General features: G+C 37.0%; 4 protein-coding genes across 6 annotated transcripts in view; all 4 read left to right on the top strand.

The window, feature by feature from the left end:
• The window catches only part of LOC145237470 (uncharacterized), a 30,720-nt gene that overhangs the window by 9,264 nt on the left and 2,794 nt on the right, over nt 1-18,662 (top strand). The window contains exons 27-38 of the mRNA XM_080100343.1: nt 1,430-1,526; nt 1,795-1,868; nt 1,935-2,069; nt 2,178-2,324; nt 2,583-2,743; nt 2,812-2,947; nt 3,168-3,244; nt 3,302-3,408; nt 3,471-3,541; nt 3,626-3,748; nt 3,806-3,943; nt 5,123-5,262. Of these exons, the coding sequence (XP_079956469.1) occupies nt 1,430-1,526; nt 1,795-1,868; nt 1,935-2,069; nt 2,178-2,324; nt 2,583-2,743; nt 2,812-2,947; nt 3,168-3,244; nt 3,302-3,408; nt 3,471-3,541; nt 3,626-3,748; nt 3,806-3,943; nt 5,123-5,262 (1,406 nt within the window). The remainder of the gene's footprint in view (nt 1-1,429; nt 1,527-1,794; nt 1,869-1,934; nt 2,070-2,177; nt 2,325-2,582; nt 2,744-2,811; nt 2,948-3,167; nt 3,245-3,301; nt 3,409-3,470; nt 3,542-3,625; nt 3,749-3,805; nt 3,944-5,122; nt 5,263-18,662) is intronic.
• LOC145238532 (uncharacterized) lies at nt 9,190-14,714 on the top strand. 3 transcript variants are annotated; one of them, XM_080101729.1, is made up of 7 exons: nt 12,538-12,597; nt 12,820-12,930; nt 12,989-13,173; nt 13,918-14,029; nt 14,084-14,268; nt 14,346-14,455; nt 14,529-14,714. In XM_080101729.1, the coding sequence occupies exons 2-6, from the start codon at nt 12,920-12,922 to the stop codon at nt 14,384-14,386; spliced, it is 534 nt and encodes a 177-aa protein (XP_079957855.1). In that variant the 5' UTR covers nt 12,538-12,597; nt 12,820-12,919; the 3' UTR covers nt 14,387-14,455; nt 14,529-14,714. The 3 variants fall into 3 exon arrangements, with proteins under 3 accessions (XP_079957854.1, XP_079957853.1, XP_079957855.1); XM_080101728.1 differs by lacking the exons at nt 12,820-12,930; nt 13,918-14,029; nt 14,084-14,268; nt 14,346-14,455; nt 14,529-14,714 and adding exons at nt 9,190-9,275; nt 11,346-11,492; nt 11,895-12,173; nt 12,231-12,342 and having other exon boundaries at nt 12,410-12,597; nt 12,989-13,042; XM_080101727.1 differs by lacking the exons at nt 12,989-13,173; nt 13,918-14,029; nt 14,084-14,268; nt 14,346-14,455; nt 14,529-14,714 and adding exons at nt 9,190-9,275; nt 11,346-11,492; nt 11,895-12,173; nt 12,231-12,342 and having other exon boundaries at nt 12,410-12,597; nt 12,820-12,924.
• On the top strand, nt 14,722-15,517 carry LOC145238533 (uncharacterized). Its single transcript, XM_080101730.1, has 3 exons — nt 14,722-14,896; nt 14,950-15,134; nt 15,360-15,517. Exons 1-3 carry the CDS (start codon nt 14,733-14,735, stop codon nt 15,473-15,475), a joined length of 465 nt encoding a protein of 154 aa, XP_079957856.1. The 5' UTR covers nt 14,722-14,732; the 3' UTR covers nt 15,476-15,517.
• On the top strand, nt 15,588-18,499 carry LOC145237472 (uncharacterized). Its single transcript, XM_080100345.1, has 11 exons — nt 15,588-15,707; nt 16,286-16,506; nt 16,571-16,729; nt 16,801-17,005; nt 17,223-17,310; nt 17,427-17,515; nt 17,587-17,678; nt 17,826-17,922; nt 18,051-18,124; nt 18,188-18,239; nt 18,394-18,499. Exons 2-11 carry the CDS (start codon nt 16,348-16,350, stop codon nt 18,417-18,419), a joined length of 1,041 nt encoding a protein of 346 aa, XP_079956471.1. The 5' UTR covers nt 15,588-15,707; nt 16,286-16,347; the 3' UTR covers nt 18,420-18,499.

Below are 18,662 nucleotides of genomic sequence, written 5' to 3'. Positions count from 1 at the left end.
AAACGTATTGTTTACCTCATTGTCTACTATTGTTCATTGTGTTTGTTGTCTTTCTCTTTTTTCTATCTCATCCTTTGTTGCAAGGCTTTCGTGGATAGGCCTGTCAATCAAAATTTCGGGCCTAAACGGGCTTTGCAAAAGCGTTTCGGGTTCGGGCCGGGCTTCGGGCTTATACTTTCGGGTTCGGGCTCAGATTTCGGGCCCGCTTGCAACTCTGGTTCCGGGGGCCACGGGTGTAGATTCACTAGAAACACCCACTAAAAGTCATTTTCTTTTTTAATGCACCTAGTTAAGTGTGTGTTGCAAATAACTTGTTCTAATTTAATTGACTATTTCACACACCATTTGTCTATATTGAGTTTTTCACGATTACGGATTCTTGTTCACTCTGAGCAAAAAATCAGAGCCAGTACATTTGTGTAGAACATAACTACGTTTCAAGTTTGTAGAGCTCTTCTGGCAAATGTAATTTTATTCCGACGTTTTGACGTCCTATACAGGTCGTCTTCATCAGGGTAAATAACACTGAATGCGACTAGTACAGTGCACGATAAACAAAGGAAAAAAGAATCGAACGCAAGCACGTTACAACGCAACGAAAACACCGCGCGATAACGAATGATTGGGCCTCTAATCTTTAAGCAGGTGCCTGTAGCACGCTGAAAGCATCACGTCTGTTTTGATGTTCATTGTGTTGCCCCGTTGGTGAATATTCCATGACTCAAGAAATAGTCTTTTCCTGTAGTCAGGCTTCCGGGCCACAACAGACGCCGCATTGAAATCAATACGGTGGCCTTGTGATACCGCGTGATTGGAGAGGGCCGACTTCTTCGCGTCGCTGTTGGCAACATCCCGTTGATGTTCTTTTCGTCGGGTGTTGAGTGACCTTCGAGTCTCCCCGATATATATTAACGGACACTCGGCGCAGGGAATAGAATATACAACACCACGTTGTTCAAAGGTGTTGATTGGATCTTTCGGGTGATTCAGTAGCTTGCGGAGAGTATTGGCAGGTTGGACGCCAACCGCCACGCCGAAGTCACGCAACATACGCCGCAGAATATCCGTCAGTTTCGGTATGTACGGAAGTGTCACAAAACCCTCTGTTTTTGGATGAGTCACCTGTTTGGAACAAGTTGCCCGTCGATCACGGAGAATGCACTGTACTAGTCGCATTCAGTGTTATTTACCCTGATTAAGACGACCTGTATAGGACGTCGAAACGTCGGAAGAAAATTACATTTGCCAGAAGAGCTCTACAAACTTGATATTATGCCTGGCAGCAATAGCTTATATATAACTACGTTTCGACAAGTACATAAATGTACTGGATCGAATTTTAAAGATTTAGTGGATGTTTGTTGTAACCCTTTTGCGATGTGCTTAGTAAGCAATTATCTTATGCTTAGTCATCATTTGACGTTTGCAGACAATCAAGGATGAATCGATTACCAATGCAAGTGTGTATGAAAACACAACAGCATCAACGAATGCTAAGAAAAACCGATACGAGAACATAACACCATGTAAGTCATTATCTTAAGTTACCTACTTGTTACAAATCCTACATACTAATATTAGTTTCCTATCGTAACTGATACTGTGCATCTAAAGGCAAGTAAAGCTCAGACAGGCTAGAAACACCCAAAAATCAAAGTGTATGTTACTAGTTTATCACTGCTTTAAATAAGTGCCTCCTCTTGATTTTGGAAGTTGAGATGATTAGGTTTTTTACTAACCGCTAAAATGAGTCAACACTAAAACGTCTGAACTTTTGGTTATATTGCTTGACAGATGATAACAACCGAGTAATTCTCCGTGGTTTACAAGGAAACCAAAACCATTACATTAATGCCTCATATGTGGAGGTTGGTACATTCAAATATAATGTCATAATGTAAACACCTTTGCCGTTGTTAAAAGTTTCTCTTCAGGGTTACAATCGACCACACAAGTGGATCGCAACCCAAGGTCCCCTTGACAGCACAGTGGGTGATTTTTGGACAATGGTATTGGAACAAAATGTTCGAGTTATCGTTATGCTGGCAAATCTATGGGAGAAGGGAAAGGTAATTTTCTTCAATCTTCTATCAGTTATATTCAACAAACCGTTATGCATTTTTTATTCCAAAGCTGTTACAAATATTACATTTTTGTGTATATTCACGACTTTTTAGTCGCAATGTGCCCGATATTGGCCTGAAGACGTCCATGAAACCAAAAGCTACGAGGGAGTAAATATCACCGTCATTGACGTCATCAAGAAGGGCTCTTACGTCATCAGAAGAATGAACGTTGAAGAAACAAACAGTACTTATGAAATAGTAAGCGTTTAGTGTTAAAAAAGCTTTCAAATGTGTCAACTCGTAAAAGCCATTTTTCTGTAATTGTAGGGAAAGAACATTCTGTTAGCAATTGTTTGTTTCCAAGAACTAGGTGGAAAGCTTTATTTACTTCCTACACACATAACCAAAACATTAAACCTAATAAGTTGTTTCCGCTAGAGCAGAGTTTTGCGAAGTTTTACCCATTTTGACATGGCAAGTACATTGGTACATGTTCCAACACTATTTTTATCTCAGGAGCAATACATCGTTACTCAATACCATTTCATAGCTTGGCCCGACCACGGAGTTCCACAAACCACCACAGGCCTTCTTAGGTTTATAAAGGAAGTACAAGAAACTCAAACACAACTACAATGCGATTTGCGCACAGAAACTCCTACTATAGTTCACTGCAGGTGAGTAAACGTCAAACTGGGATCAGTTATTTTCGTTTCATGACTTTCGGATTGCTTTCTTTGGGCAGTGTTGGGGCTGGAAGAACTGGAACTTTCATTGGTTTTGATTATTTGACGGATGAATTAAACGAAACTGGTTCGATTGATGTTTTTAAGGCGGTTTCTCATATGCGTAAACAGAGAATGGATATGGTTCAAAATGTGGTAAGTAGATCGGTAGCTAAAATCTACTTAATATGTTTAATCTGCATTACATTTGCCAGAAGAGCTCTATAAACCTAATATTATGCCTGGCAGCAATAGCTTATATATTTAATCTGCATGTTGCGAAAATTAATCGTTTACACTTAAATTGGTAAAGCCCTTGAATATCGGTGATATTAAATACAGTACAATAAATAATGATTTCGACCAATCTTTGCAGAATCAATACGCATTTCTACACAAATTGCTTGTTGAAACAGCAACTTTTGAGGAAACGAATTTAACCCAGCTTGAAAGGTAGAAATGTGATTTGTTTGAATTGCGATTGTGTTTACTTACACGTGTTGGTTAAAGATTTCCAGAAGCAAAACAGATCCAAAAAGAATTCAATGACCTAAGCATATTGTTTGATGAGTCAGCATTTTCTCTAGTGACGTTTCAAAACTCCACATCTGTCGCATGTAACAACGCACATACGTTTTGAAACTCGAGTCGTTTATTAACAGCAACTTTGTTTTTTTAGACAAATCGCAAGAAGCGGAAAGTGCGTACATAAACGTCGGAAATGACCGAAAATATTTTTATAAGATCGAGGTTAGTAGTTTTGTGAACACTGTACTACGTTACTCGTTTTCTACTTTGCTGTATACTTTTACGCTACATGTTTTTTTCGTTCAGGCTTACAATCAATCTGACCGCATAATGATCGGGGAAGAACCAACTGCCGACGAAGTGGAAAACTTCTTGAGCACTTTAGTGCACGAAAACACAGAGTTTGTTGTTTTGCTGAAGAAACCAATGGTCTGTGCTATTCTTAGTTTTGTTTGGGAAAAAAGTGCATTGTGTATGGTTTTTCAGAAAGTTCTTGTTTGGCCAAACCAGAAAAAGCGTGAGATTGTGCAAGGTGGAATAAAATTGAAGTTTGTTGAAGGATCTACTCAGGGGCAGTTTCAATTGGCTAAGATATCTATTGAAGACACAAATCAACAACGAAAGGTTTGTTGCTCTACTCCAGGGGTTCCCAAACTTTTTTGGTCTGTGGCCCAAATGTCAATTTAATAGCGATTCGTGGCTCACCGCGTGCTGTTAATTTGGGCACAAACAAAAAAATAACTCAAAAAGAGGCGAAATGGTTTCTAGCAATTTATTTTTAATGAGATTCATGCTCCTGAAATTTGGCTACAAGATTCGGAATTGTTTGCAAATATTATGTTTTTTCAAAACAAAGCACATAATATCTACAGCATAACAAAACAGTAGAATCTGTTCAAATGGCTCTGCGGCCCATTGAAAATGTCTTGGTGGCCTAGTACTGGGCCATGGCCCACAGTTTGGGAACCACTGCTCTACACTCAAGACACATTTGTTAAATAAAAGCGTAACTTTATGGAAATGTAACGACCGGTACCAACGGTTGTCACTTTACGCAAATTTATCGCGGTGATTATCACTTATTGTTTGCAAACGGCTCCGTATAACACAACCTAAAGCGCCCCGTGTGTAGAACGTTCTTGGTTTAAACAAAAAAAACGAATACTTGAGAAAATCACTAAAGATTACCTTGAAAGCTAAAATAGCAATTTTTGATGGTTTTCTGGGGTTTGGTAGGAGCCGCCAAATAAGTAGTTGGGAGCCGCAAGCGGACCTGAGAGCCGCGTTTGAGAATCACTGGTTTAAACAAACATGGACGTCCAGACTTATTGAAGGCGTCTTACCAATGCAAGGCAAAGCCAAATCAGAAGCACCGTTGCCTTAAGCACAAGCACGGATAGGTCCTACGAAACTGACCTGTGCAAAATACAAAGCAGGCAACGTTGCTTGTGATTCGGCTTTCGACGGCCTTGCCAGTAAGGCTAGGAAGCTCAGTTAGTATAGCGTGAGTCCCGTAAAGGCTCCTGTCGTGACCTCGACTCCCACCGCAGACAAGATGTTAGTACCCTACGCCTTGCCGTATGAGAAATGGCCGGCTGGTTCGGCATTACGCCTTCTAGGCCTGGCGTAATTTAATTGTATGTAAGTGTGTCGTGATTGCTGGTCTGTGCAGATCTCTCAGAACTGATCCCAGTATTTTATTTTTATGTTCATTATAATTTATTTGATAAAAACGACGTAACAGTATTTATTTTCAAAAACAAAACTAAAAAAGATGGATATAAACCTGTGTTTTTGGGATAGACTTACATTGCCTTGCTGGAATTTGATGCTTGGACCGACAATGATATTCCTGACAACATCAATCAGTTTGTTAAATTTCTTTCACTGCTCGAGTCTCTTCAGACGAATTCGCTTGTGTACAGCATGGCTGTTCTTTCTAGGTATAATGGACATCCATTGTATGTTGCAATTAAATGTGTTTTTAAGATCTTTGTTGTATTAGAACGGGATACTCGAGGTCCATTGTCTTCTGTGCTGTTTGGAATCTGATATCTCGGTACAAAGCTGAGAAAATGGTTGATGTCTTTAGAACAGTAAAGGATATCACCGATTCTTTTTTCGATATACACCTTACGGTGGTAAGATTTGCCGTTAAACAAATACCTAGTGTTGTTGTTAACATAATATTTTTTCTTTGTTTTTAAGTTTTTTGTTTATGTGATGCCACACATGGAGTAATAAACGTTTTAACTGTTTTTTATTTATTTTTAGGAGCAATACAAGGTTTGTTACTCCTTGGTCAAAGCATACATCGAATCTTACAAAGAATAGAGCTATCAGTTAAACGCTTTATGAGTAAAAGTCTGATTAACTGTTTGTAAATTCGTGCGTCGCGCCGTCCTTATGCGCCTATTGGGATTTCTAATAGTGACGCATTATAACTTCGGTCTTAAATAGCAGTAACACAACTCGGCGAAAAGTCGTGATTATAAGCACTGTTTCCAGTAACACTAAAGTTACCACATTTTTTATCGTTTAAAACAAACACAGTGTGACGCTTTATTCGTACAACGACGTTATCCAACTTTGCGTTTTTTGCTGCTATTCAATCAAATATCTAAACTTAAAATAGAATTAAATGTCATAAACAAAAATTATGCGTCTGAAACTTTAATACGCCGACACAAAAACGATTTGGAACCACTGGGATAAACTAAGTTACTTGATATCTTATTGTGACTATTCGTGCATGTTTGCATTTGTACCTTTTTATGTTGTATAAGATCGTTTCGTGTTTATATTTGCGGAAGTTTTTCCTTTTACTTCCGTTTTTTTTTATATTGTATCGTTGTAAAATTTGTATTTTTTTATTCCTTAATAATCCATGTTGTGCAATAAACTGTATTATGTTAGGAAATCAGTCTTATGTTCGGCGAAGTTTATTTTTTCAATTCATGAATTCCTGTGCTTTGCAGTCGTTTGTGGTATGCACATAAACTTTATTATTTATGAAATCTTATGTTCGGTGAAGTCTAAGTGTAGCAATTTATAAATTTCCTGTGCTTTGTGGTCGTTTATGATCAGCGTATTTATTTGCATACAATTTGAGCGTGTCTCCTCGGAGGTAGGTATCTGCATGCAATGTATAGTCTACAGTTTTTGTTTCTTTGTCGACTACCTACTATGTTGCAGAAAACAAGCGATCGACATACAGTGGTGAAACACGAACGATTGAAGTTATGCAATTACTTCAAAAGTTCCATCAAAAAGGTTTCAAATCCCGTTAATGGTAAGTTAGATACAAAGCATTCCTTTGAATTTAACCTTATACCCTTTAAGTCTTTTTTTGTGAAAATTGGCCCTGGTAATACCCTAACGTCCCTCGCAGCTGCGGAAGGTAGCATCCTATTGTTTATTATTGCATTGAGTTACCAGAAAATGTATTTTGTAGGCTTAGTCCACAGAAAAAAACATGTCGAAAAATAATGTTTGATCTTGGAAGAGGATGCAAACAGAAACAATTTTCAAGCCTACATGTGTTTTATGGTAAATAGTGTTAAATGCGCCGCCAAGGGCTAAATGTGATATGCTTTATTTAGGTTAACTTGATAAGGCAGGGATTTGTAGGTAGGGTATGCGGTTTAGTGTGCAAAGAAAACAGACTAAGTTAAAAAAACGTGTGAAAATGGGTATAAACCTCAGTGCTAAATGATGATTTTTAACAAATGGTTGTTTACACGTAAGATTAGTTCATAGTAGTCCATAACGTGGTTGCCGTCTTGAACACACCGCTTCTGATTGTCACATAACTGGTCAACATTTGTTTCGTACGGACAAATGTTCTATTGGTTACATAAAACTAAATCATAAAGAAACTTTTGGTCTGCTTTTATCTGTACCAGCGTCAAAGAAAGCAAGTAGATTATCAAAAAAATGCAATTGTACTATTTTAACAGTTTGTTTCCACAAGGCAGTGATTGCAAGTCCATTTGTTGAATCTCTTCGTAAAGACCAAGCTACCAGTAGTATGCTGGTCTTTAGTAGGTAAATGCCCTCACTCTATACTTTTGGCTTAACTAATAGTTCTTCTCGTAATCTGACTGGCGTATTTTTTGTACTTAGAAGCGGGGTTTCTAAATCTGTGCTCTTTTGTGCTGCCATTTATAGGAGCTGGTTGTTATGTTTAACCTTGTAGCCCTAATTTCACCCCACTACCCCCTGAAATGGGTGAGTTTATTAAACAGTGTCGGAATTGGCTAAAATTTGGGTAGCATGTAAAGCAGGGGTGTCAAACTTGTCGGGTACGGGGGCCACATGGCAGTTTAGAAATTATGCCGAGGGCCGCATGTGATTTTTAATCTGGTTTTAAACACCTAAAAAACCTTTTCGCTACTACGGCCGCTTTGCAGATCCTTATTTCACCAACAGCAGCCAATTACCTGCTGGTTTTTATTTTAAAATTACAGATGTAAAGAAATAGGTTTATATCACATATATATCATCTATTGACGCCCCAAAAGCCCAGATTAATTTCCAACTTGATGCACAGAGTGAGCTGCACAGTGTGAAGATCAGTTTAAATTGCTTGTTACGGCATAATCTATATTGTAACGCTTATGGTTCCCGTTCTTCGCATTGTTTGCACACAATAGGCGTACAAAATGTCTGACGCATATGGCTACTAGGCTGGTAATGCTCTTTCCGGTCCCACAAAATCTGATTAGAGCAGTTTAAAAATTAAAATATTTGGCAAAAAAGTTTTAATTGTGTCACGGCCGCCAGTACCTATATTTGTTCATGGCCGCAAAAATATCTGACAAAATAATACAATTGTTGTTGAGTGTTCGTGGGCCGCATTGGGGAGCTTTGTGGGGCGCATGCGGCCCGCGGGCCGCGAGTTTGACACCCCCCCTGAAGTACGCGATTTGTAAGTTTCGATTGAATTTTACCTTTTAGCCAGTGATGGGATTCAGCCGTTTCGCATCGGTTCTATAGAAACGTCTCACGAAATTTTATGAGATTAGCGAACCGGTTAGCATTATTGCTTACTGTCAATAAACTCTTTTTTAACAGATCCGGCTGAAAAATATGACTTTTGTGATAGAACCGGCCTACATAAATTTTGGATCCCACCAATGCTTGTAGCCACAACATTTACTCCAATAGCGCCCAAAAATGGGTTAATTTTCTAAACAACTTAAATTGAATGCATTATGCCACTATTTACTCCCTCTTTTCTTGTTAAATGTTAAATAGGATTTACTTCAAACAATATCTGGGGTGAATCTGATAGTTTGTACTATACGTAGTATTATTATTTAAACCCAGTGCCGATCACTGTTTTTGCCCTACTATACCCGACTTTTTCATGGTTATCTCTTGAAATGAAACAACTAAGGTTATAAAAGACGGTGGCTAATATGGAATGAAGATTTTTGTCAGATTTGTGCATCTTTGATGATACTTTATTCTGTCCTGTGTAAAAATGCTTATCGTAAGTCTACTAATGTTTTTGTGTTGTATTGTATATGACATCAGTTCGTTTGCCAAGTTAATTAATGCGTTCGTTTGTTAGACATTTTTTAGTGCAATCAAACATAGTTAACTGATTCAAAACAGCTGTGCAAACAAGGGACCACAAACTAAGGGTGGTCCCCTAAAATACTAAAATATTCTCCTCGTTTTTGGTTTAAAACAGGGTTGTGCAACCTGCGGCCCGAGGGCCAAATGCGGCCTTTGATTAAAGGATGTGCGGCCCGCAGAGTTTTTTGCGTGAATATAAAATGCTTTTTGAGATTTTTTTTGCGTGAACAGAAAAAGTTTTTCATCTTTCTGTAAGATTGTTAACCCGTTTCTTGTAGATATGTATTTGGGAAGTAAAAGAGAGTCTATAGTCATTTATCATTTGTATGGATGGATGGAACTGTGTTCGCCAAGAAAATGTCAGGAGAAGGTAAGTGGTTCACAAGTTACCAATTGATATTGGGTTAGCAATCTGTTTACCAATTATTTTTTGTTCATTAAACAGTTTTTCGCAGACAAACAACAAATGACAAGCGAAAATACCTTGATCTAAAGTAGAATTTCCGAGGGGAAAGTTTATGACAAATGTATAGGCATATGTTTTAAAATAAATTGGCTGAAGGTTTACCTATTTGTAGACATGGTTTAGGTAAGACGCGCAACTGGCTGTTATCAACGTTACCAGCCATTCCAAAGCGTCATAGTAATTATGGGTCCCCTTCCCTGAAGGGGACACATATTGATTTTACTCAAAATGTTTGTTTTTTTTTCTTATTTTTTCTTCTACCCAAAGTTTGTCCGACTCGTTTTTCCATCAAATCCTTGATGGATTTGGATGAAATTTACACAGATGGTAGATGTGCATCCCACTTTGTTTTTGTTGATAACCCCAGTATTTACCCCGCTAGCCCCCTAAAATGGGTATTTTTTCCCCGAAGTTTGTCCGACTCGTTTTTCCATCAAATGTTTGATGGATTTGGCTGAAATTTACACAGATGGTAGATGTAGTTATGTAGATGTGCATCCCACTTTGTTTTTGTTGATAACCCCAGTATTTACCCCGCTCGCCCCCTAAAATGGGTGTTTTTACCCCGAAGTTTGTCCGACTTGTTTTACCATCAAATGTTTGATGGATTTGGCTGAAATTTACACAGATGGTAGATATAGTTATGTAGATGTGCATCCCACTTTGTTTTGTTGATAACCCCGTTATTTACCCCGTTAGCCCCCTAAAATGGGTGAGTTTTTAAACAGTGTCAGAATTGGCTAAAATTTGGATTTCTTGTATAGTATGCCATTTATATGTGTCGATTGTTGCGTTCAACTCTGTAGTCCTAACATTTCCCCCACAAGCCCCTAAAGTGTAAAACGTATTTGTGTGTTACTGGTCACCACAAACGAAAGATTTCTTTGGAGCAATAGTGTTACAAGGGCAACCAGTTGTATGTTGCTCATTGGTGGGTTGCTTGGTGGTCGTTTTTGTTGTCAGGCGTGACGTGCCCGAAATTCATCGGCCTGATGATTTCGTTTCTTGAGTTTTTCGTATCGCTTCGTTTATTGGCGTTACAATAAACAAAAGATGCCATGGCAGTTAGGGGCTTGTTAACAGCCCTATGACGTCAGAAACATTAACGGTTGTTGCTTAAAACACCTCTAGTGGTTGAAATTTCAAACATTGGCGGATTAGGCTGAAATTTTGCAGTACTACTGATTGAGTCATTGTGGTTTTTACATATTTTTTAGTTTGTGTGTCGAACCCAATTAGTTGCTCTACTAGCCCCCTAAAATGGGTCAGTTTTTAAAACGTTAAATAGGACATACTTCAAACAATATCTGGGGTGAATCTAATTTTATAGCTTGTATTCATAGTATTATTATTTAAGCCCAGTGCCGATCACTGTGTTTTACCTTACATCACCCGACTTTCTCATGGTTATCTCTTGAATTGCATTATTTTCAACTTTACATGTGTGGGGACCCATGAGTTTTTGCCTGCAGAAACGACTAAAGTTATAAAAGACAATGGCTAATATGGGACCCAATACAAAATAAGCATAGGAAATATATTTATGTTTTAAAATAGGTTATAGTGTATATGCAAGGGCAATATGTGCTAAGCCACCCTTCTAGTTGGTAATAACTTTTCCAACGTTTGGGTTGTAAACTTTCCTATAGAGCAGTTACTAAACATGCGTGGAAGAACTTCAATCATGAAAATATTTGATTCGTCTGCAGATTTTTGTTTTGCATGTTTAGCAATTGATAAAGTTTAAACAGGTTAATGCATTTTTTTCTACACGTTAACGTCGGTACTAAACTTCAATATCGTACTTTTCCAAACATTTTTTTGTTCTTGCCACAGTTATGCTAAATTATGTGGCAATAAACAAGGCGACATAAATTTGGTCCTCCAAACGATACAAAAAGCATTAAGAATGACATCAACCCAACCCGAGACAGCTTGTGTGTTGCTGCAATTATTACTTTAAGTTTATTTCAGGTCACTGGTCCAGTGTTGGATATGGAGCATGGTTGGGTGGAAATATTGGAAATAGTCTGTGTGTTCGACTTGTACGAGAATCTAATGGATGGGGATGGGATACTGGTAGTTGTGATGCGAACAATTACTACATTTGCGAAAACGAAGGTTCGCTAATGTAATGAAATACAAAACTTAAACACTAAAAACTTATATTTCATGTTTCTCTGAAAACGATATGACAACATTTTCGACCTTGGCTGTATAACTCTTAACATAGACAGTTTTTTTTTTTTTATTCGATTGTCTTATTCCGCGCGAATAATGTAGATTTGTTAGTTAGAGTATTCTAAGTAGTATGTTAAAGCACATGTTAAGAGAATGTTAAGTTTGTACCATTCCCGCTGTTAGTTAAGAGTGACAGTGACTCGGTATTAAATTTTGTTTTTCCATCGCAATTAAATCTGTGTTTTATATATTTTAGGAACCTTAGTCAAAGGACTGAAATAAATAAATTCCGTAATTTATATATTCCATGCAATCAATGTTTTGTAAACGGTGTTTATACAGAACCTAGAGTCATATCATTTTCGCAATCAAGCTACTCAGTGCTGTATAAAGGATCAATCACTATTCGCGGAACAATATCAGGACTTTACACAGAGCCTCTCAACGTCACAGCAATTAACAACAACAATCAACGAGTGACGCTCTTAACTAATTACAAAGGAGCCAGCTTCAGTCACACAATAAACAGTGTCACTGAGTCCTTTATTGGTAACTTACAATTTGAAATTTCTGGGAACTTAAACTGTGTAACTACAGGAACGGTCAATCTAGGAATAACAGGTAATGTGAGAAATTGTTGTTAATGACCGATATTATTTGTATTATTTGATTTTACAGCAAGCCTTACACATTCGATCGAAAAAAGCGAGATAATAGCACAGTATGGAGTACAACAAAGTGTTACATGCACTGCAGTTGGATATGAAAACCCAGCAGTTCGATGGAAAAGGTCGTTATTGCAATATTTTGTATGAATAATATATTTGAAGAGAACGTGAGCCCGTATTTTTAACTAGGAGTGGGGTGGCAGTGACATTTTTAATGTCAAGGAACGGTTATCAAACCACCAGTCAACCGAACACCTACACAGGTCGATCTGTGCTATATTTTACTTTGAGAGACGCGACTGAAGCATGAAATTACGTTTGTGAAGCTACAAACTGGAACGGTGGTGGAACGAGAACAAATAACCTCAGAGTTAAAGGTATGAATTGTTTGAGACCTATATATTGGTGCAATTTCCTCAGTTGGAAGTAAAGGCGAAAACCGTCGTAAAATCCTTTTTAATACTATTTCAAGCAACGCCCAAATTGAATGATATGTCTTCTGTACAACAGGTCCCTATTTAATATAACCTGCTCTACTTAACCTCAAGCCACTTAATATCAACTTGTAAGTCGCTGCTTCATTAACTTATGATATTTAGTTTCTCCAAACATAACCATCGAATCTGCAATCAGTGTCAGTTCTACCCAACATCGCTTGATTGACTGTTTTTCTTTTGGATATCCATCCCCCACTGTTACATGGAACAAGTGTACGAATGCAATACATTTGTTGGGCTTGGTTCTTTATTAGCTTTAAACCTTTTTTAGAAATGGAGTAGCATTGCCCACGAACACAACTTTGTCTGTTTACCAAGTCACTGTTGCAAACTCGGCCTACATGCAACGTGTGAGACTATATATAACCATCACTGATGTTTTACAATCTGACGTTTACCAATGTGCAACAACTAATGGTGTTGGAAGTACAAAAACGGAATCATTTACATCTAACAGTAAGTTCAAATCAGTGGTTTTCAACCTTATCCATTCTGCTACCCATTTTAGCAACCAAATGTAACTTCAAATGTAGCGAACCACTTTCAAAATTTTTCACATTTATTTAATAATCACTAGAATTAACTCTCACTTTTTGCAATGAGAAACGGTCTGAACTTGTCGGTCCGTCGTTTTTTTTTCATACATAGAGTATTTTGTCACAACACGCTGTCACAAGACCTTTCACCTACTAGCCTATGTGTGTTTTCATGTTCGTTTGCCCACGCGGCGCAGTGCTTGCATTAAATTATCTTCTATATAGTAACGTAATAAAGCATTTGTTTTGTATTGTAATGGTCTTAATAGTACACAAAAGAAACTTCAGTCACATGATTTGACTATTGAATTGCTTTGAAATGCGGCCCTTGGTTAAAGGTTGTGCGGCCCGCAGAGACGCTTGAATTTGAAATCTATTAACAAACGAGTCAAATTATTAAATATTTTAGAGAAGATTAATATGCCGGATACTATTTTTCTGCGATCGGGCAATATGTGGCTAGAATGTAATGCGAATTTTACTTGTGGTTAGCATATTTGGTAAGCAACGAAGTAAAATCACCTTGTGTTATGCACAGGTGCGGCCCGCGATCTAATTTTGGCTATTGTAAATGGCCCCACAGTAACAAAGGTTGCCCACCCCTGCGGTAAACCTTCGCATTTAGATTTGGTACTGAAAAAATGGAACACATGATTTTTTTTAGTACCGGCTGCTGTAACTGTCTCCAGAAGTAACTTTACAGCAGACTATGGTGTGGAAGTGACAGTTGATTGCACTTCGTTTGGATTTTCAAAACCCGAAGTCAACTGGTACAGGTAACATATCACATGGTAAAGTTTTCGATTTCGTTATTATTGGCAAATCTTTAGAAATGGTGCAACAGTTTTAACTTCGAAGAGTTTGTTGATCTATCAACAAGAAATTCCCACAGCAAGCAACTACTCGAAAAATAGCCGTCTTTATCTCACTGCTACAAGCGATGAACAAAAAGGAATTTTTGAATGTCGAAGCACCATTGGGGATCCTGCACATACAGCGAAAATATATATTAGAGGTAAACAAATAACATTTAAAACTTTCTTTAAACTGCTTGTATGACATTAGTTGTTCAATTTACTTATGTTTCCACAGTCGCTTCAAGAATACTGCTCACAATCCGCAATAATCACTGAGCAGCTTAAACAATACGTGGTTGATTGCATTTCATACGGATCCCCAATACCAATTGTGGAATGGAAAAGGTTTTTTTTTTCATTTTCAGTAATAAACAAATACGGATTTTTTTCAAAATCTTAACATGTTAATTCGCTACAGAAATGGAATTTCGGTCAGCAAATCTGAGTCTGCTCCTATTTACACGAGTGTGTTGAATGAAAACACATACTCCAGAACAACACGACTCCACATTCTTATCAACGATGTTTTATATTCTGGGGTTTACGTTTGTACAACAGATGACGAAAACGTTAAAGAAAAAGTATTATAAAATAATATTAAATATTACAAGTAATCATCAGCATGTCTGTAGTATATAACCGGATTATTTCACCATTAAAACCACTTTATATAGTTGCAGCCAACGTTTCTGTTTCACCAATGAATAGAGCTGTCAAGCTGCCAGAGATGCTTGTTATCACTTGTAAATCATACGGATATCCGTTACCAGTTACCCACTGGATAAGGTATATGTAAAATGTATGTACAAAAATACGTATTAAACTTATATTCTGTTTAGAAATGAAACTTCGATTAGTGCGTCAAACAAATTTTCGATATACCAGCATAGGATGACAATTGGTAAATACAAATCAGTTTCTCATCTTTATTTCAACCCAACAAAAATCGAACAACTTGGTGAATACGAATGTCAAGCTACAAATGTTAATTCATACAATACAACTGCAGTCTTTACGGCAGTAGGTTTGTACTTTTTTAGTATTTTTGAAGTTTTGACTACGAAAAAGGCCCAACAAATTCAAGTTATATAAAGAGTGTCAAAAATAAGTCTCTCTAAAATGATCACTCACCAAATTCACACCAAAATATTTCAGGCCAATAAGCATTAACTTCTGGGTAATTTAGAAGTCTTTGTACAAAAAGTGTTTTTTTAAATTTATGAGTGTTTTATTGTTGGTTTCGTATCAGGTCGTTTTTCGAATAGAGTGTATTACACGAAATTATTAGGCGGCAAATACAGAGGAATATTGCAAAGGAATATTGTAAATCAGTTGGTGGATCTTTGCCAACTCTTGCTCATCTGAATAACAGCTTCATTCAAAATTTAACTAATACCGACTTACTATGGCTGCTAGGTATGTTGTAAATTTTAAAGTCTATTCGGCACTTTTCATGTTGCCTTTGTGATAGGAAACCACACGATAGTCAACACTACAGAAGGAATAGAAAATTTCTGTATTGCGTTTAATTTAACAGCAAACTTGGTTACCACAACAGAATGCAACAAAAACAACCACTACATATGTGTGTTTTCAGGTTTGCTATTAATTGTTTTTATTAACATTGAAATCTTAGAATGAATGCAACTTTAAACGGACATTATTACGACAAATAGTTTATCACTAACAAATTGTTTTTTGAAATTTTATTTTGGCTGATTAGTGTAAAGCATTTAAATCAGGGGTGGGCAACCTGCGGCCGCGGGCCACATGCGGCCTGTTGATTAAAGTTGTGCGGCCCGCAGAGACACTTGGATTTCAAATGTAATGGAAAACGAGTCCAATTATTATCATTTTTTGAGCAGTTTAGTGCACCCGGTGCTATTTTTCTGCGACCTGACAATATGCTGTTAGAATCAAATGCGAATTTTACTTGTAGTAAGGCATTTTTGGTATGTGACGAAGTAAAATCACCTTGTGTTATTATACAAAGGTGCGGCCCACGATCTAATCATCGCAATTGTATTTGGCCCCACAGTAACAAAGTTTGCCCACCCCTGATTTAAATGATTTTTGTTAAAAAAGTTATGTTAACAAACTGATTTAAGTTCACTGCTGTCATGATATAAGACTCGATTTTTTAAAAACTTTCTGCACATTTTTGTGCATTAATAGGAGTGGAAATCATTAGCACAAGCAACTGCTACCCTTATCGAATCACAGTTGAATGGAAAGACATGACTGTCACCAACGAATCGAAGTCTTACATCATAACAGCAGTGAACTTGGATCAGTTTGTTAACATCAGCAAAGTTGTCAACCCAGTGTCAACAAGCAATCATATCTACGCAAGCACAATCGATAATTTCAAGTCAGATGTATCCTATGACGTATCGGTAGTCATGTGTGGGTGTTAGGTTAATTATAAATTACTTGTTTCCGATTTGTGTACCGTTTTAGGTGAGCTTGTTTCCTGAAGTGTGGATATTTGACGTTTCCACAGCGGTGACGTCAAGCGTATTTCATTACGTCAGTGGTCACATGTCACTGGAGTCGGGAGTTTGCGAAATTAATATTGAAATTCCTCTGAATACCTCAATTCGTATAACTGAGGTCAAGGTACATACTTATCACATTTGATGTAAGTTATTTTGTGGAATCGACCTTTAATTTATTTCAATAATTTTTAGCTTCGTTATAATATCATGGAGATTCAAAATATTTCTGATCAAGACAATTGGACCAAAGTAAGTTTAATTCCGAATCGGTCACTGAAACACAGTGTGATGATTGGTGCAAACCAACATATCATTGCCACGTTTCAACCAATCACAACAGTTTGCACCAAAACTGTGTTTAAAGTCACTGGAGAATGCAAGACACATTTTCCTGAAGGTACTTTTTTGTCCGTTTTAGTTCGACAAAAGATAGTTCAACAGTGCAAGAGTTTTCAATTTCAAAAGTTTTAGTTTTTTTTTCTGCAAATCGGTTACTGTCACATTCTTACCTGACAAACAACTTTTAGAAGTAGTTTTTTTTAATTTGTTTCAGCGATTTGATTTCAGATAAAGTTAATTTATGTTAAGGTTTATTGTAATGTATTGTTTTACAGCCCCTGTTACATTACCTGTGACCGCGATTGCTGTTTCCTTAACTGCGTTTCTTCTTATTATTGTATTTGCTCTGCTTGCTGCCTACAGGTGACAGTTTTTCACCTTATTGTTAATTTAATGCATGGCATACAAAAAGTGTTGGTTGTTACAACTACAAAACAAATAATATTGCTTGGCGTCGACATACATTGTTATTTTGACAGAAAGCGAACACAACAATGGTTTTCAAGAAGAAAATCCATTGTACCCACAGAAACAAACTTTGTTAAACGGTTGAGCAGTTTAAATACAGGTGGATTGAGTTGTGAATGGATAATGGTAAAATGTTTTTTAAATCATAAAACTTACTTCATGTTCGTTTAGAAAGCAACACTGAAATTGTGAAGTCTCGTCTTGTGGATTTCTACGTTAAAAGCATGAAAAACGGTCACCAAACTTTAAGAACACAGTTTGAAGTATGTTGTTTGTGTATTTTTTCGTGCTAAGATGTTATTGCTAATGTACTTCTATAGTGGTTAAACCGTGATTAATAAATGTATTCCAATATTTTAAGTTATGGGTATTTATTTTAAGTAAAACTAATCTGGTTTTTACACTTGTAGACAATCGAGAAAAAATCCACAACAAACTCAGGCGTTTATGAAACCCCAACACCAAACCACAACCCGAGTCGAATCCACTACGAGAATATTATACCACGTAAGTTAGATACAAGTATTGTGTTAAACTAGTATCAGCAAACTGTATTTACCTTTGGTAAAAGTTTATTTAAGAACGCCAAAATTAGGACGAAGTATCAATAAAGTTTTTTTCTACGTTTTATGAAGATGAACGCAGCCGAGCAACTGTTCGTGGTGTGGAAGAAAATGTGAACTATTCTTTTTACGCTCATTATGTGAAGGTTGGTAAATGTAGTTGTTAACGAGTAAAATCCTGTGTTTTCATTTTCAATTCCACAAAACAGGGTTACAAGCAACCAAAGAAATGGATCGCCATTGAAGGTCCGCTTGACAAAAGTATGGACGAATTGTTAAAGTTGGTTTGAAACAAACGTGTTCAACTTATAGTCGTGCTTGGCAATTTGAACGAAGATGCAAACGTAATTTTAACATACACTTGTAAATACTGTTTTCAAATTCCCTTTTTTGGAGCCAAATGTTTTTTTATCAGACAAAACGTTCCCATTGTTGGCCTGAGAATGCACATGAACACAAAACCTGTGTGGGTTTTCGTATAAGCGTCGTTGACGTAATTTCAAAAGGCAGTTACATCATCAGAAAAATGAATGTGGAAGAATCGAACAGCACTTATGAAATGGTATGTGTATAATAGTTTTCGTATAAAGAAGCGCTTTAAACGTGGTGGTTTGTTTTCGCTTATCTGAGTTGTAAGCAAATGTTGGAATCTAATCTTATTTGTGCTTTTCCTTCTGGTTTAAG

Source organism: Phallusia mammillata, chromosome 7 (assembly GCF_965637545.1).
Source record: "Phallusia mammillata chromosome 7, kaPhaMamm4.hap1.1, whole genome shotgun sequence".
Taxonomy (NCBI): domain Eukaryota; kingdom Metazoa; phylum Chordata; class Ascidiacea; order Phlebobranchia; family Ascidiidae; genus Phallusia; species Phallusia mammillata.
This window is presented reverse-complemented; position numbering and strand designations above follow the sequence as displayed.

Coding starts and splice junctions, on each gene's coding strand:
- LOC145238532 (XM_080101728.1), top strand. CDS start 9,236: ATGGATGGAACTGTGTTCGCCAAGAAAATGTCAGGAGAAG. Junction 12,174..12,230: donor GGTCAATCTAGGAATAACAG/GTAATGTGAGAA, acceptor TTGATTTTACAG/CAAGCCTTACACATTCGATC. Junction 12,343..12,409: donor CCAGCAGTTCGATGGAAAAG/GTCGTTATTGCA, acceptor ATTTTTAACTAG/GAGTGGGGTGGCAGTGACAT.
- LOC145238533 (XM_080101730.1), top strand. CDS start 14,733: ATGTCTGTAGTATATAACCGGATTATTTCACCATTAAAACCACTTTAT. Junction 14,897..14,949: donor CCAGTTACCCACTGGATAAG/GTATATGTAAAA, acceptor TATTCTGTTTAG/AAATGAAACTTCGATTAGTG. Junction 15,135..15,359: donor TGCAGTCTTTACGGCAGTAG/GTTTGTACTTTT, acceptor GTTTCGTATCAG/GTCGTTTTTCGAATAGAGTG.
- LOC145237472 (XM_080100345.1), top strand. CDS start 16,348: ATGACTGTCACCAACGAATCGAAGTCTTACATCATAACAGCAGTGAAC. Junction 17,311..17,426: donor GCTCTGCTTGCTGCCTACAG/GTGACAGTTTTT, acceptor TTATTTTGACAG/AAAGCGAACACAACAATGGT. Junction 17,679..17,825: donor CTTTAAGAACACAGTTTGAA/GTATGTTGTTTG, acceptor TTACACTTGTAG/ACAATCGAGAAAAAATCCAC.